Raw genomic sequence first — 16,759 nt, forward strand, 5'->3', positions numbered from 1 at the left:
GCAGTGACATTGCAGACCTGTCACTTAAATGTCACTTTGAACTGCCTCGACTCATTCATGGCTAACTTGGCATTTCTTTGTTTGTTTTTTGCTTTTCTTTTTGTTTTGCATGGACAATTTGTTTATTTGTTTATTTTTTTTTGCCCTTTCACTGTAATATTTTTGCATGTGCCTGCATGCTGTTACTGTAAATCTTGTTTATACTTGTTGCACTTCTCAACATTGGATTTTTCCCTTTTTCACCTTTTTTTCATTATTTGGATAAGGCATGGCTTGCTTCAACATTGAATACGTCTGCATTATTTGGACTCAACTGATATTTTTGACTTTTGACAGGTGAAGCTGTTGACTACTCCAAGAAAGGGACTTACGCAGGAATGACAATCCCACCCTATTCCCAAGCCAGAGTCACAAGTGCTGTTGGTACACTCTTTGGTACAAGCAGTGTCTTGAGGTCATCAAATGGGGTGGTCTATTCCTCTGTTGCAGCACCAATCCCATCTACGTATGCCATTACCACCCAACCTGGGTCCATCTTTAGTACAACATACAACACGCTTTCAGGTATGCATACCAGCGATACAATGCCTTCCCTGTCCAACCTCCAGAACTTACCACTTACAAGGTCCCACAGTTTCCTGTCCACCATCTCCTTTACTGAAACAGAGGAACAAGGAGATGCCCCACTCAATCTGGAGATTTCTAGAAGGGGTAGCATTGCTGCTGCCACCACAGCAACAACCTCTTTAACCCTTGACACCTACACTGATGCATCCCTGGACGCCATAGCTGCTTCACTGGAGGCTCTGTCTTCACCCATGGTTCCTGGGGATGGCCAGTATCAGGCAGAGCGTGAGAGGCTAGAGATGGAGAAACTCAAGCAACAGCACTTGGCCGAGGAATTAGAGTGGGAGCGCCAAGAGATTCAACGGTTCCGAGAGCACGAGCAAGTTTTGGTGCAGAAGGAACTGGAGGAGCTGCAGGCCATGAAGCAACATATCCTGAACCAACAAGAAGATGAAAGACAGGCTCACCTTATGATGCAGAAAGAAACATATGCCCAGCAACAGCAGCAGCTTGAACAGATTCAAAGACTCCAAGAGCAGCTGCGCATGCAACTGGAAGAGCAAAAGCTTCGTCAGATGTACCCAGGTGGGGACCTACCAGGGCATGGCGTGCAGGAGGCAATTGTCTTAGGACCTGATGGCACAGTACTGTCCCGAAAGATCACAGATAGTGGGTGCCAGACAGATGAAGAGGATGAGGCAGTCAGCAAAGCTTACACAGCAGGGAGGAAAAAGAGAAGTGCTAAAAAGAGTGTAGACAGTTGTGTGCAGACTGATGATGAAGATCAAGACGAATGGGAGGCTCAGACCAGAAACCGGCAAAGCCGGCCACGCACTGCCAGGGGTGATAGGGGTGGGCAGTCAGAGATGTCTCTTAAAGCCCACACTGAGATTTCTATTCAAACGGATACAGAAGGGAACATTCGAATGGACTCCAGGATGGAGCTGTCTGACTCTGAAAGAACCTCACCAAAGAAACGACCCATCCCCTTAGACATAGGCCAGTCTCCCAACCTCAAAGTTGATTCCTCTATGCTTCAAGCCCCTCCTAAATCTCCCAATGTGCTTTATTCCCCCATATCTCCCTGTATATCCCCAAGCAAATCCCTTGAGTTTGTGTCCTATGAGAAATCATTGGGTGATACAAGCCCACAAAAGCTAAGAGGAAGTACGGATCCATCAAAAGCCTCTCCATCAAGTCCAAGGGGACCAAAAGCAATGCAGAGATCCATGTCTGACCCTAAGCCCATGAGTCCAACAGGAGAAGAAAGGGCAACATGTGGCACCCAGTATGGTGATACTGTGAGTAATATACCTATCACTTTGATTGTCATTAATATGAGAACATAGGCACTGACTAAGATCAGGTTTATTTTAACTGTAAGAATATTTTGTTATTTACATTTAAATGGTTCTTTGGGTAAATAATGTGCAAATCTAATTTAGATATTTTGGAGAATAGTTTCAAGCTTGAGCGCATTTTTTAACCTTCTGGCCAGAAGGTTAAAAATAAAATACCATGGTAGAGACTCCAATGAAAGCAGTTTTTCCTAGTTTTGGCTTGTTATGCCATTACGTATCCCACTCATTTTATTAAGCCTGTCATTTGATTATATGAGATCCACTTACCGCAAAGCTACATAATCTGACGGCAAGAGATGGCATGTTCTCTTCATGTTTGCACGAGGAAGCTTGCACACCACAAGCATGACAAGCATGTTAGGTACTGGGAATACTGCTGCCATTTTTCTTCAACACGGCTGGCCTTAGAAGTGTTGATTCTCCCTGGTTGCTGCACAGCGTTTGCTTTAAACTCCAAAACAGGTGGATGGGTCAAATGCAGAAGAAAAAAATAACAATTTGATTCATTGAATACAATGGTAATTCAATAGAAGACCATCTTTGTGTATTCTAAGCATGGCACACACGCCAGTGTGGTTATACCTATGTCAATGTAATGCTTGAGATGGCAGATGTGCTCCATTAATTGAACTTAATGGCATACAATGCAGCTGTTTCCATCATTTACATTGCTGTGACGTGATGTATCAAACCAAACCAAAATTCTGACTATAAAGACTTTAGCAAAGTTCTAAATGCCAACTTGAATGTTCAAGCTTAAATTCTGCTATATTTAATTTTAAGAATTAAAGTATGCATCCGTACCATATTACTTTATTGTATGTTATGAAAACAAGAAAATCTGTAATTTAAATTTTGGTTTGTTCACATACATAGGGCAACATATACAGAAAGGGAAGTAAAAGAAACAAGTGTATAGGTTACACAATGCACACATAGGCATCTTATGTTGCTCCTGGCCCTCATGAGGTATGGAAGTCAGTTTTCAGACTGGGCAATTCACTGTTGAGAATCTCATACATACATAAAAGGAAATGAGCTGAGCTTGCAGGAAAATACTGAGCTGTCAGAGATCCATGGAGGTTTAATGCTAATAAATTACTTATTTTGTAACTAAATTTAGGCATGTGCAATTTAGTGAGAAGTGGGGAACATTTATGGACAGGAATACCTTACTGGTATGCTTAAAAGGTGTTCTGGCACCATGTTCATGTCCTCATCTAAAATCATGACATTTTATTAACTTTGTGGCAAGACTAGAATTGATTTTCTACTTTTTCACTTTGATCACATAACAATTATCGAACTAATACGGTTCACAGAAAGTCATTATTAAAATTCTGAGGACTACATAACTGGCTGACTCATTTATTTTGGGGATTAAGAAAACCATTTGAATTCCTACAGTCCTAATCATTGTCTTGTTTTCTTTTCCTACAGGGGAAAGGCTCACCAACAGGCACTCAAACAGGCACTCAAAAGAAGGTGAAGAGGACTCTCCCCAATCCACCGTCAGAGGATGAGTCAACAACGAGTGGTCAGACAGCACACACCACTGGTTCGGCCCGCCGAAGAATGTGCCGCAATTCCAACATGGCACGTGCTAAGATCCTGCAAGACATTGATCATGAGCTAGATCTCGTTGAGCGTGAGTCTTCCAAGCTCCGCAAAAGACAAGCAGAGCTCGATGAGGAGGAGAAAGAGATTGATGCCAAGCTTAGGTACTTGGAGATGGGCATTAATCGTAGAAAAGATGTGCTACTAAAGGAGAGAGAGAAGAGAGAAAGGGCATATTTACAGAGTGTTGCCGAGGACAGAGACTACATGTCAGACAGTGAGGTTAGTAACATCCGAGAGACAAGGGGTGGGCTTGGAATTGGTGAAGATGAGGAGATTGAAGGTCATGGTCTTGAACGTCCCAGAACAGCTCCTCAGTCAGAATTGGATGACTTTGTCCCACCTCAAACCAAGCATGAGTATGGGAAATACAGCCAGTACCAATACAATCAAAGCCAATACCAGCAGTCTCTCTACCAAACTCCCCAGTCCTACCAATCCCACTCTCTCTACTCCTCTGTCCCCTCGCTCACTAGCTCCCAGCAGCAGAGTTACCACCAGATGCTCCTGTTGCAGCAGAAAGCTGCCAGACAAGCAGCCCTCCTCTCAGAGCTGGATGCAACTAAATATGTCATTAGCCGCCAGCCTGATCCCACATCATCAGCTTACTTGGGAGTCAAATATGACAAATATGGCAACCACCTTGACCTCAGAGCCTTGGATGTTGGAAATATAGCACGTAGCCCCATGTCAACTGTATCTGATTCCTATTACACAGATGTAGATCCCCATACACCTCGGAGTTACATGTTGTTGGAAGATGCTGCAGAACTGGCTAAGGGCTCCACAGGTCTGTCTTCATCTTACAGTCTGGCTGAGAGGGAGCTGGCCAAAGCAGAGAAGCTTCTGCGTAGGAGTGCTGCAGATCTGGGTTCTACTGACTATCTGGGATCCACGTCTAGACTCCATACTTTTGGAAAGACCCCTGATGAAGAAGATACAATGGAGGAACCCTACGAACTGAAACTCCTGAAGCAGCAGCTAAAGCAAGAGTTCAGAAGAAGTACTGGTGGGACAGAAAACATAGAACAATTGACAGGCCTCTCCCAGAACTACTATAACCCAAGCTCTAGCACCTCTAGTTACTCTCAAAGACACTATCCAAAGACAGACAAGTACAGTATCAGTCGACTTACTCTAGAGAAGCAGGCAGCTAAACAACTCCCAGCATCACTGTTGTACCAAAATCAAAAGGCACCATTGATTGATCCTAAGACCTCCTCCAAGTATTCCTCTATTACAGACAACAGGGGTTTGGAGACAGACTATACCAGCTATCTTGGGTCTACCAGTGCATCTGTAAGATCCAACCGGCTCTCGCAAGATGAGATTACCTTCGGCCTTCGTAAGAATATTGCAGAACAACAGAAATACCTGGGGTCCACCTTGGGTGCCAACTTGGCTGGGTCACTAAATTTGGGCCAGAGCCTAGGTTTGGATTCTGCTTATCCTAGTGGTAGTCGCTCAAGACCCTCATCCAGGCCCACTTCTTGCTATGGCCTGGACTTGTCTATTAAAAGAGACCCTTCCAGCTCTTCGCTGAGGCTTAAGGGGGATGGTGAAACATCTGGAGATGTACCAAGCTATCAAACCCCCTCTGGTCGCACCAAACCTACAAGCCTTCCCATTGTGCAAAGTGGTCGTGGCCGATTACCCATAGTGGCCCAAAACTCGGAGGAAGAGAGCCCATTGAGCCCTGTTGGGCAACCTATGGGCATGGCCCGTGCATCAGCGGGACCTCTACCGCCCATCTCAGCTGATTCAAGGGACCAATTTGGTTCCTGCCTGTCCTTGCAGGACTCCCAGCAACATATCAGGGAAGAGCCAACCAGGGGTAGGGGTTACGTGCTGCTGGATGACCTTCAGGGCACCATGTCAGATAGTGAAGGTAAAAAACAGACTTGTCATATTGTCAATATTTTCCTGTTTAATGTCTCATCATTTAGAGTGTCTGGCTATGGTTTGTCTTTCTTGCATTTAGTACTATTATTTACGATATTTAGCTTTTGTGTATTTGTTGAATGTCTGCATGTGTCTTACCTTAACTTTGGTGAATGTATTCTCTTTTTGTTTTCGGGTGTCAGTACTTTTGGTTGAGATCTATTGTACATGCATGCCTTTGTATATTTTGCTCTATGTCTTATAGGCTGTGCTTGAATGTATCTTTATGCATGAACTATTTCTGTCTGCATGCTAGATATTGTGTAATGTTTTCTCACAATAGTTAACTGCGTGACACCGTATGGTCTCTCTGTTTCAACTACATTGTGTGGGAGGTTCCCCTCCTCAAATGGCATTTGCTCACTTGTGCTCAAATATAACATTTGTAGCTATGTCAACTTTCAAAATGTTTTTTTAATAGTCTTAATTCCTGCATGGAGGATACAAGACTTGAACCACAATAGCAAAATAATCCTCCGAAACTTAAGTCAGATTTTGATAACTTTTTTTCCCCACTAATGATACACTGAAAAAGTGCCTGCACCAGTTAAATTTTACAGAATTCTGTCAAATGAACCAGTTCTTTAACAATTAGTCTTCAAAATAACAGTATACTGTAATAACACAGCAAATTACTTATATTTAGAGATTCTACAGTAGTTGATGTGCAATGTGGATAGCAGATATTTTAGGTGTATTTCATCATATAAGTGGGTAAATATGTGGGTTGAATTATTAAGATAACAAAGTATAGGCAAGATCAAAATGTTATCAAACTCTAATGGCATAGCTAGAAAATAATAGATTAAAGTAGGATACTGTCATTTTTTTAAATGCCAATGTGGTTGCAACACTTGTATGTAATAAATATAAAACTTTAACTTGCATGTCTTGTTGTGAATATTTGCTTTTATTGTGACATATTTGTAATTTATTGCATGGAACAGATTTATGCCTTTTAACTTTTAATAATAATGCAAAACATTTTTTTTAATTCATCATTTTCTGAGCAAACATTCACTTCCGCTTCTTTATCTATTTTTCCTCTATACTTACTGAAAGCATACAGTATTCTGAGTTGTCATCACTAAGTTATTAGTAAATTAAGATACTAATAGAGGTACAATTGTTTCTCTCTTTGGCTTTAAGATCCCAGTTCTGAGTTGTCTTGAATACAGCATAATTACTAATAAATTCATATGGATCCGATCATTTTTCAATGTAAATCCATTTGCCTTGATTCCAGCCCTAAGTGATTCCCTGATGGCTTTGAACAGAGACGATGCAACCAATGGCAGAGTATTAGTTCAGTTATCTAGTCATCCATCAGTTAACATATTAACCCGCACCTCAAGTCACATGCACATCACCATAAAATGATGACCAATTGTTTGGGAGGTTTAAGACACTCTTAAAATAGCAAATTAATACTACTTTAATTTACAAGTTTCAACGATTTTACATTGTGGAAATGTCATATGGTAATACTGTACTGATACTCAATGTTTAGAAGAAATACATGCACTTTCCTAACAATTGGAGTAACATTTACATTCATAGGAAAAAAAAACACATAGGTTGAGACTATGCCACTATACATACTGTAATAAATTATTTTTATTCTATCTCAAACTGCATTTTTTCTGCCTATTTTACAATACCTGTGTAAAATTTCATGTTGCTTGGAATCCTTTCTCCTTTTCACAAGAAAGTGAACTAATTAATCAACTCTTTCTCTGCACCTTGTTTTCTTCGTATTTGTTTTTATTTTGTTTGTCACGATCCCTACTAAGTATAGACTTGTCATGAATTTAATTATGCCTAATGGCATGTACTTTACAGTATATAGACTGAAGAAGCCCATTCTCTATATAGTGAAATGAAAATGTCCAAGTTCTCAGATTGATTTTTAAGTAGTGCTTGTCTTTATCCCTGAAGCCTACCACCTTAGGCAAGAGGAGACTGACTGGTTTGACAATCCTAGGGACGGGCGATCAGAGAATGGACAAGAGAAGAGACAGGTGAAACAGGAAACACACACACACATACTGTACACGCAGACACTATAGAAAAGTTTCTGCATGCACTGAATACCAAGTCCAAGTAGTAATGAAATGCATGAAATCACACTCAATCACCTGAATATCTATATGGCATGTCCATGTTGCATATGCCTTGTACATACATGACATCTCACCATTGTGTATGGGCCACAGGGAAAAGGCCTGTACTACCCCTTCCCTCACCTCAGGGTCAAACTGCAGAGGGATCCCAAAGACCGCAGTGTCTCAGGTAAAGTACCACAATTTACTACATTTCAATCAACAAGAACAAAAGCAGCATGCAAAGAGCATTTATTACAAGCTAATGTCTTATTGACTGTGATGCATGCATTATATTTTATTGACCCCATTGCTTACTGACTGCATCAACTATGCACCGTTTACAGCACACACATGGTTAATGTTTATAAAACAGAAATGAAAAAGGGGAGTAGAATGTACACATTAATATGGATCATATTGTCCCATTAGGTTAACGGACCATGACCACTGTGCTTCATGCATTCTGTTTACTTGATATTCATGCCAGATCTCAATAAATTAGCAAGTCACTTCCCCTGCCATTACGTTCCATCACACCATTCCTCCAGGCTCAAAGCAGGCAGACATTTCATTTCCTGGCATCCCTTTTGATTTGGCCCTTTTCCATGCTCATCAGTCATTGCCATGCTCAAAATGGCGTATCCCTCACACTCAGGATTATCTTACGCAAGTAACAAGCAGCCCACAAAGGAAGCATTCTGTCTAAAAGGACCCGGTGCTGAACGGAGTCATTTTGTTCCAGCTTCCATAACCGTGTTAAATAGTGTAATATAAAGGAGGTTCTGCTTCTTGTAGGTGAGGGCCTATATATGTGTTACCTGTGGAGGGATATGATATGGGATTGTTTGATAATCAGTAGATGGGTTGGCATGTATGCTGCTGTCTACTGTTCTACAAAGGCAAAAGAGCAATAGCTACAGAAGCAGTGAGAAAAGTAATTTAAAGTGTTCATGTTGGCCAGTACTGAGTAACAAAGAAAGGTTGTAATGCCTTCATTTTTATGTCGGTTTAGGCTTACGAAGTGTAGCTGCCAAATAACCAACATAATGCCTAAAAAATGCATTTGGACAAAACTTGGAAAATTCCCGAACAAAATGTGTTCCATTTGAACACATTATGTTTTCGAGTTGTCCATCTGTCTGTCCGTATCACTCTTCTGAACTCTTATATCAGGAAAACCTTAGGGGAATCTATCCAAATTTGGAAATCCACCTGAACTCAGTGATGAACTGATTAAGTTCATTAAGTAAGCACTGTGATTTCAAAAAACATGTTTTGTCAAGTCAAGAATTAATACGCTAATTATGACAATTTCACACAAATGTCTACTAGGATAAAACGTGATTTTGATGCAAACTGCAACTCGACATGGTTGGTAGAGGTACACAACTGTGGGGCGGTATTTCTTGTATTTTCTCAGAAAATAAACTTGTTTTGGTTTGTTATTTTCATTATTTATAGTTATAGGGATTTATTGAATGTAAGTTATTTATAGTTATGCATTTTTTCTTGTTATGGCAGTATATTTGTGTCCATATTGTATCCTTCTTTTTCTGTGTTGTTGAATGTCAATAGTGACTTATTGATATTGCCATTGAATGATTGCCAATAAAGGATTATCTTATCTTATCTTATCTTATCTTATAATGCCACTAAACAATCTTTGCTTTGGGTCTTAAACAGGAAATGGTCTGGGTATCCGTGTGGTTGGAGGGAAAGACGTCCCTGGCAGTAATGGAGACATTGGAGCCTATGTTGCCAAAGTCCTACCTGGTGGAGCTGCAGAACAAACAGGAAAAATTCTTGAAGGTAAGCTCATCTACCAAATTAAACTTCCCCTTGTGCAAAAAAAATCTGCTTCACTTGTAGGAGAAAAGGAAATAAATCACAAAAGATATACTGGAGATTTATTTTCTTATATATGAAGCATTCGTATTTGCTTAGAGTGAGATAAGAAGACAACTGATTAACATGCCGTGTCCCCTTTTAAAACAATGCTTAAAAACATCTGGTTGGGGTATCACAAGGGGTTATGTGCCGGACTATTTGGACTTCTTTTACATATACAGTAGCTTGATACTGCAACAGCCACAGTTAGCTATTTTGAAAAGTAACCATTGTGCACTAACCCCTATGACCTGTGATTTCGCCCACACACATCTCACTGACACCACCTCAGCATGTTGCCGTGTGGTATAACACATTCCATGAGGTGGAATTGCTTTCACATGGTGCAGTCTGGGTACAGTTAACCATCTCAGCCTCCCAGTCCACCTGTCTGCTCACAGTCCGCTTTAATCTCTGTGTTGAGCCACTGTGTTGAGGATGTCGGACAATTGGTAAAGCTGTGCCCCGCGCCTTCTTGAAGCTGCCACACTGGAGATCTGTGGACGATGAGACAGGGATAGAGACAGAAATACTGCCCGCTGTGGACCTGTGTAGGGCGCTATCCATCTGTCAGCGCTCTGAGGATGTGTGTGTGTGTGTGTGTGTGTGCTTGAGCATAGGCAATTATTTTCATACTTTCTGTTCTTGTCTGTGTCTCCTTCCCCTTCCTTTAAAAATCCTTTTAAATTGCTGTTTCTCTTCCTCCCACTTCTTTAGCAGGGCATTCTAAATGTTTCCAGTGAAACACTGCTTAATCAAAAAATACAAATACAACAAATACAGTTGGGAACAATAGTGGGAATATTTAGGGTCTTTAAAACATATTTGGAGTCCCTACTGTAACTTGATATTACTTGAGTCTACAGCCATGCTAGCAAATCTGTGAAACACTAATTAAGCACAACTTAATACTAACACCACATGCTAAAATGCTCACAATGACAATGCTTATGCAGATGTTTCACAGGTGTAGTTTTCTTAGTTGAGCATGTTACCATATTAACATTTGCCATTTACTAATTGGCACAAAACACAAAGTACAGCTGGGGCCGATGGGAGTGTTAGCAGTTTTGCAGGTGTTGCAAATTCAAATGTTGACATGATGTTGTTGCCAGATGAACAGTCTGAGGTTCCCCAATGTTATTAGAACATGTTCTCTTGGGAGCTTGAATATCTGTAGCAAATTTCACAGCAATCTGTCGCAAAGTTTACAGCAATCCATTCTTTTTGACATTGTCATCCCGAGAGCCACACTGCTAGAGTGTCAAAAAAAGAAAGATCTGTATAGTAACAACATCATGTTATTATTTTTTTTAAATCACTAAACAAGATCCATAATCTTCCAATTTCCAACTTGAGTCTGTATTTTAATGATGGATGGATTACTAAACGGGCCTAGCAGTCATAGACCCAGGCACTTGACGTGTCATCAACGGAAACATTGGGGTCAGAAGAGTTGTATATTTATATATATATATCCCCTGCCTCTGCTTTAAACCTTTTCTACCCATTACTTTAAACTTACTCTGTCTCAGCCGCCATCATTGCACAGAAAGAAGACAAATACAGCCTGAAGCTGTTGATGATTGTTCAGCCCGATAGTCAAGATATATCTGCAGCGTTTCTTAGCCCCGAGGATAACTCGACCATGATAACAGCCGTAACCCTGTCATCAACACCGAGCAGAATGGCTGCAAAGAACTTTGGTTCTGCCAGTGGGAACACGGCGTCTCACCCTCTGTGGTGTGAATACGGAGAAACGTCGCCAGATTCAACAAGTGTAGATGCTCCGTGTCGCTATGTGTACGAATACATGCTTGTTTGTCTTATCACTGGAATTCAAGTTTCTCTGAATGTGTGCAAACTGCAACACACATGTCAACCACAAAAGTGTGAAAAATTTGATGAATAATATTATGATGAAACTACAGTAGCTTCCCTGTCACTCACACATGCAGCTCGTGAGTATCGTCGCAAACGGAGCCTCCTGATGAGCTGTTTAAAACCTTGTAAGTCCTGCTAGTGTGCAGGGTGTGCTTTTTGGAGGATGCAGTGGGTTTGCTGTGCTGTGTGGATTCATATGAGCTTTCACTGCTGCATTGAATATAATAAATGATCAGTCCCCTCTATGAGACATTTGTCTTTGCTGGACTAGATGAATGAAACTAGCATCTGATTGGATTTTGTGTTCTTTCCAGGCCATAATGCGTCACGTTTAAAACTGTCCCACAAATTATAGTTTTATAGCTGAAATAACATGAAGCCATTTCCAGGTTCTTTTTAAACCAGTTCTGTGCCTGAGCGCTCCACAGGGGCAGCCTGTCACACGGCTGCTGTTTCGGCTGTCACAAGCATTTATCGCTCCAGTTTTGGCTTGAAGTCTAATGCATGACGTTTACAAGGAGTACAACAATCAAAGTATATATTTTTTAGCTGTAAATTTAATCAAAGAATAGATGTTAGACCCTAATCTGGTTCCTCATTTTGGTCAACGAAAATGTATTTATAGAATGAGTTCATCCCTTTAGTCTTTTAAAGAGCTACTCCCTTCAAGCCTTTGATTTGGTTTGAGGTGAAGTCAGACATTTTTTGATTGTTTTCTTGTGTGTATGACTGTGTGCAATTGTGTAATGGCGTATAGGAATGCAAGTGCTGGAGTGGAGTGGTGTTCCTTTGACGGGGAAAACCTATGAAGAGGTACAAGGGCTGGTCGGGCAGCCATGCAATGAGGCAGAAGTGTGTGTCAGACTGTAAGTATAACCTTTATACCATTTTATCGTTCTCTGCTGTATTCTATGATTAACAATCCACCCTCATCCATCGGTTATTTCTTTATTTTCTTCGTCATTCTCTGATCATCACTTTGATCTATCATCTTACATTTCCTGCCTCTTCATTTCTCTGATGTCTCTACTCTTCTTTCTTTTTTCCAGTCACTGTCATGAATTTCAAAAAGCTCAATTTCCCCCCACATTACACATTTAATTCTATGAAACATGTGCGTTTGAAATATTTCCTGATTTCCCATTTTAAATATTTAAAAGTAACTCATGATTGCTAACTATCTCCGCCCTGATTGTAGTAAGTAAGTCCTCTTCATCTTCTATATAGTTCTTCAGTTTGTCTTTGGCTTATTTTCTCTTTTATCTCTTTTCTTCTTGAGTTTTAATTCTCTGAATTATATGTGAAATTATTTTCCCTTCTGTCAGTGATCTCAACATGCTGGCTGATTCCGACGGTTCCGACCACCTGGATTTCCAGGAGCACAGCAAAGGTGAGCTACAGTGTTTGTATAACTCCAACCCCAACATGCGATGGCTGCTTATCACTTTCCCCCCACTACTCTCCCTGTCTTCTCAGAATATCCCAATTACCTTTTGTCTCCTGCTATTTTTAGACACCCTTGTCATATCGCTTTCATCCACAATTCTCTCTTTTCTCAAGTTCAGCCATACATTTCTTTCTGTCTGCATAACAGACCATGAGATTCTTAAAAGCGCTACCACACTGTACAGCCTTTCATGTCCAACTCAAAGTTGTGTACTCATGATTTATCTCGCCTTCTAACCTGTGGGAGCCTTTGCATAACGATGCTGGTGTAACCCCGTTTAGGTGACAGACCTCCCAGGTCTCCAGGTGTTGACCCCAAGCAGCTGGCAGCTGAGCTGCAAAAGGTGTCCCAGCAGCAGGCTCCCACCTCCACCTCTTCCTCCGGCCTGCCCCCCACCACCTCAGCAACCTCCAGCCCCGGTCAGCCAGGATCACCCTCCGTCAGCAAGAAACGCCACAGCAGCAAGGCGAGTCAGAGGAGGGTTTGTTTGTCAAGTTCAGCTTAGAATCATTTTAGCTTATCTTTAAGAATTGGTATTTAAAGTGTAATATCAATATGAATTGATGGATGAAATGCTTTTTGGTTCATACATCCCCTTACAACATTTTTAACTTCCCAGAGCTTCGGTAGGCATAATCAGTGTTAGGAATTATTCCTTGAGACATATTTAATATCCTGTTTTCCCTGTTTAAACATATTTTTCTGTATATTCTTTACTCCAAGTTTATTAAAATATTCCACATCAGGTAACTCTTCCTGTATCAATGTAACACTTAGGAAATAATTTGAGAATGCCAGTACAGAATGAAGTATAAGAATGTTCCACTGGTAACTGAATGAATATTAAAACAGATCAATCAATTTCAAACGCCTAACTTGTTTAGCCTCAAGCACTGCATAAAGAGCAGAACAGTACAGTGTTATGTACAGTACACCCACCAGTTAACATTTAGTATCCGCCTACAGATTTCTGCTAACGGTATCTAAGCATGTTGCTTTTATTTCTTACAGAATGCAGAGGGAATGAAGACCCAGTCCCAACCCATCTCTGGGGAGATACAGGTCTGTGACACAAAAGGATGAGCTTTGTAGTGTTTAAGTTTAAATGTAAGCCAATAGAATGTGATCATTGTTAGTTCCGTTTTGTCTTTCAGTATTTAAAAAAAACATTACATTGAATAAATGCTTAAAAAATACAAAGTGAATCTCATTTTCTTTCATAGTTTCTCTCACCAAATGCATTTGAATCAATTGTAATTCAATGTGCTTCTTTTTGCAGCTTCAAATCCACTACGACAAGCAGCTCGGCAACCTGATCGTTCATGTCCTGCAGGCCAGAAACCTTGCCCCGCGGGACAACAATGGCTACTCTGACCCGTTTGTTAAAGTGTATCTCCTTCCAGGGAGAGGGTGAGTCCAAGGCTTGGAACCCGCAAGCACACCTAAAGCAGTTCAGAACAGGACGGGAGGGCAGTTCAGGATAAAATATACAAGATTAGACAAAATGTTTTAGATATCGTTGATCGAGAGAGAGGTGTGTTAGATGTGACTGTTCTCATAGTCACTTTCAGAGAAGGAAGTTGAGTGATATACCTGCTTAGATATCCCCATTAACATCCAGGCTACAAAGGCAGCCACTTTGTTAAGCACAAACCTAATTTCCATTCATTTTAAAATCGATTTACAATTGATTTTGGCTTACCATAACATCTTTCAACGTGCAGCACATGACCTTTCTTTGGTATCAATTCCATAGCACCTACACATGGCGTCATGTGATATGAACTTGCTACGGGACTCATCAGCCCCTTTATCGCTACTGATTGACATAAACATTGTGTACAGTAAATTATATGAAGTTGCTTGTGTTCTTGTGTTGACGTTGCCCCCGTTGATGGGAGTTCTAGTATGAGTGCAGTGAAAATCAATAGCTCTCATATTCCCTTGCAATACGATCCACACCAGGGCTTCCTTTCTCACTGTGATTGCGCTGTAATGTAATTGACTCTCCCACCTCTGCTGTTTGAGGTCCCTTGAGAGAGTGTTTTCTTTTTCCTGTGATCGTTTCAGATAAAAGCAATGATACATGGCTGTGAGCTTTGCAGCCGACCTTCAGTTTGACATGTGCAGATGCAAACACCACTGTGTTTTAGACAGGGTTACGTTAAAGGAGCTGGGAGAGTGGCACGGGACTCACAAGCCCTGCAGCCGCCCTACTGGAAGCTGTTGTGGAAATATCACACTTAAGCACATGTGTGACAGTACTCGTGTATATGCTACATGTGCGTATACATGGACACACTCACAGCTGTCAGACCACCGACTGCAATCCATACAGAGGCTTTTCAGTTGCATCACAGATTTCCTGGCAACCACATGGAGCTGTTGCAGTGAAACGGGTGGTTATAAATAAAAGTGTAATACATAGAGACCAGAAAAGAGGGAAAAAATAGATGTGATTTGGCAAAAGTAATCCACATGTACAGGCCAATGTGCATGAAGATGAAATTATGCTTCTCCAGGCGGCGCATAAGCAAATCAACATGGGTCTCTTTCAGACACATTCGCATGTGTATTTCTTTCATACCAGCACAGATGATCAAAGTGCTATATAAATGCAATGTGTTATTATCATAATGACAATAAACTACTTGTCATGTACAAAGGGGAAATCAAAGAGAAGGTCCACCTTGACTGAATGCATGTGTGCTTCCGCAGCCAGGGGGCACACTTCCTATCAGAGGGTATCTATCTTAGCACGGCACCTGCTCCTCTGCAAGCCTCTCTAACTTACAGTTACCCATAACTTACAAAGACGTTTACGTGTATCTCTGCAGAAGCATACTTTCCGCAAAGGTTGAAAGAGTAAAGTTTGAGGAATTCCTGTACATTTTTGTCCAAATTTGGGTTGTTGCCCTGCAGGAATCTGTCGCTCTATAATTGTTAGTATATCAGCCAAGATAATGTGTTAATCCTTGTGACTTTCACATTTAAAAAAATACCACTTTCAACAATGTAAACACCAGTTAGATTAGATTTTGTTTTCACACATAAAAGGATGCAGTTCCCCGGTCCTAGTACCAAGGACAATCAGCTCTCCAGCTGTTCCATGAGCAGCAGATCTCCACTACGGTTGCCACTGGATGCGTTTCATCACCTGAAAGCCCTCTCAACACAATTCACGAGACACTAAAGCACAAATTCAACCCACCCCTCAGCACACCGCAGTTCCCCGTCCTCGCCTCTTTCCTAAACACACACTTAATAAAATCCCACGATAAACCTAGATCTCCCCTTCCCACATACACACTCACAGTCCACAGACACTCTTTGAACGCCCACCCTCCCTCTGACTATTGTTTCTCTATGTTGTTCTCTATATTTAATGCATGCTGGACCCTCTCAGTCAGGTCATGGTTGTCCAGAATGCCAGGTATGTGACTTGACCACTTTGGTACTTTGGTTTTGTTTTGGTTCAAAATTTGGTTGTCAGTTTGGTGAAGGTAACAAAACGTCCAAATTGTTTTCCAACTGATGGGTAGCTTGATGATACAAATCAGTTTGTTAAGTTCCACTAACTCCCCTATATTGTGCATTTTCCCTGGTCCCCATATTCTCATGATGTTCCACCCGCCTTTGGGCTTAGCTTTGCATTTTCGAGGACTTGAATCCCTAAATATTAACATCTTCCCATGTCTTTAACATAACATTAATAAACTGATACTCCCCTGTGCTGACAATTAACGTTTTTCGGCTGACTGTTGTGTGTTACTGGTAGATAGTCCTTCTTTGTTCACAACCATCGTGATTTGAAATCCTAACATTGAACCCGACTCCCTTTAGTTTGTCCCTGTTTTGTGATTAAAATCCCTCAGTAATGTCCTACATCGTGCCCAGACATCGTGCTGTACCCTTGATGCTCCGCCACATTCAACACATACTCCCATTAT

The 16,759-nt window shown here is 41.1% G+C and overlaps 1 protein-coding gene across 6 annotated transcripts in view; it reads left to right on the forward strand.

The window, feature by feature from the left end:
• pcloa (piccolo presynaptic cytomatrix protein a) overlaps positions 1-16,759 on the forward strand; it is a 53,915-nt gene that overhangs the window by 25,785 nt on the left and 11,371 nt on the right. For 5 of the 6 annotated variants that reach the window (XM_031858831.1, XM_031858833.1, XM_031858834.1 and 2 more), the window contains exons 6-16: positions 337-1,868; positions 3,369-5,433; positions 7,425-7,507; positions 7,703-7,778; positions 9,275-9,400; positions 12,120-12,228; positions 12,688-12,752; positions 13,091-13,275; positions 13,821-13,871; positions 14,089-14,219; positions 16,216-16,242. In XM_031858831.1, the coding sequence (XP_031714691.1) occupies positions 337-1,868; positions 3,369-5,433; positions 7,425-7,507; positions 7,703-7,778; positions 9,275-9,400; positions 12,120-12,228; positions 12,688-12,752; positions 13,091-13,275; positions 13,821-13,871; positions 14,089-14,219; positions 16,216-16,242 (4,450 nt within the window). The remainder of the gene's footprint in view (positions 1-336; positions 1,869-3,368; positions 5,434-7,424; positions 7,508-7,702; positions 7,779-9,274; positions 9,401-12,119; positions 12,229-12,687; positions 12,753-13,090; positions 13,276-13,820; positions 13,872-14,088; positions 14,220-16,215; positions 16,243-16,759) is intronic. The other variant, XM_031858832.1, reaches the window with a different exon arrangement.

This window comes from Anarrhichthys ocellatus, unplaced genomic scaffold, assembly GCF_004355925.1.
Source record: "Anarrhichthys ocellatus isolate YVR2014 unplaced genomic scaffold, GSC_Weel_1.0 scaffold21, whole genome shotgun sequence".
Classification (NCBI taxonomy): domain Eukaryota; kingdom Metazoa; phylum Chordata; class Actinopteri; order Perciformes; family Anarhichadidae; genus Anarrhichthys; species Anarrhichthys ocellatus.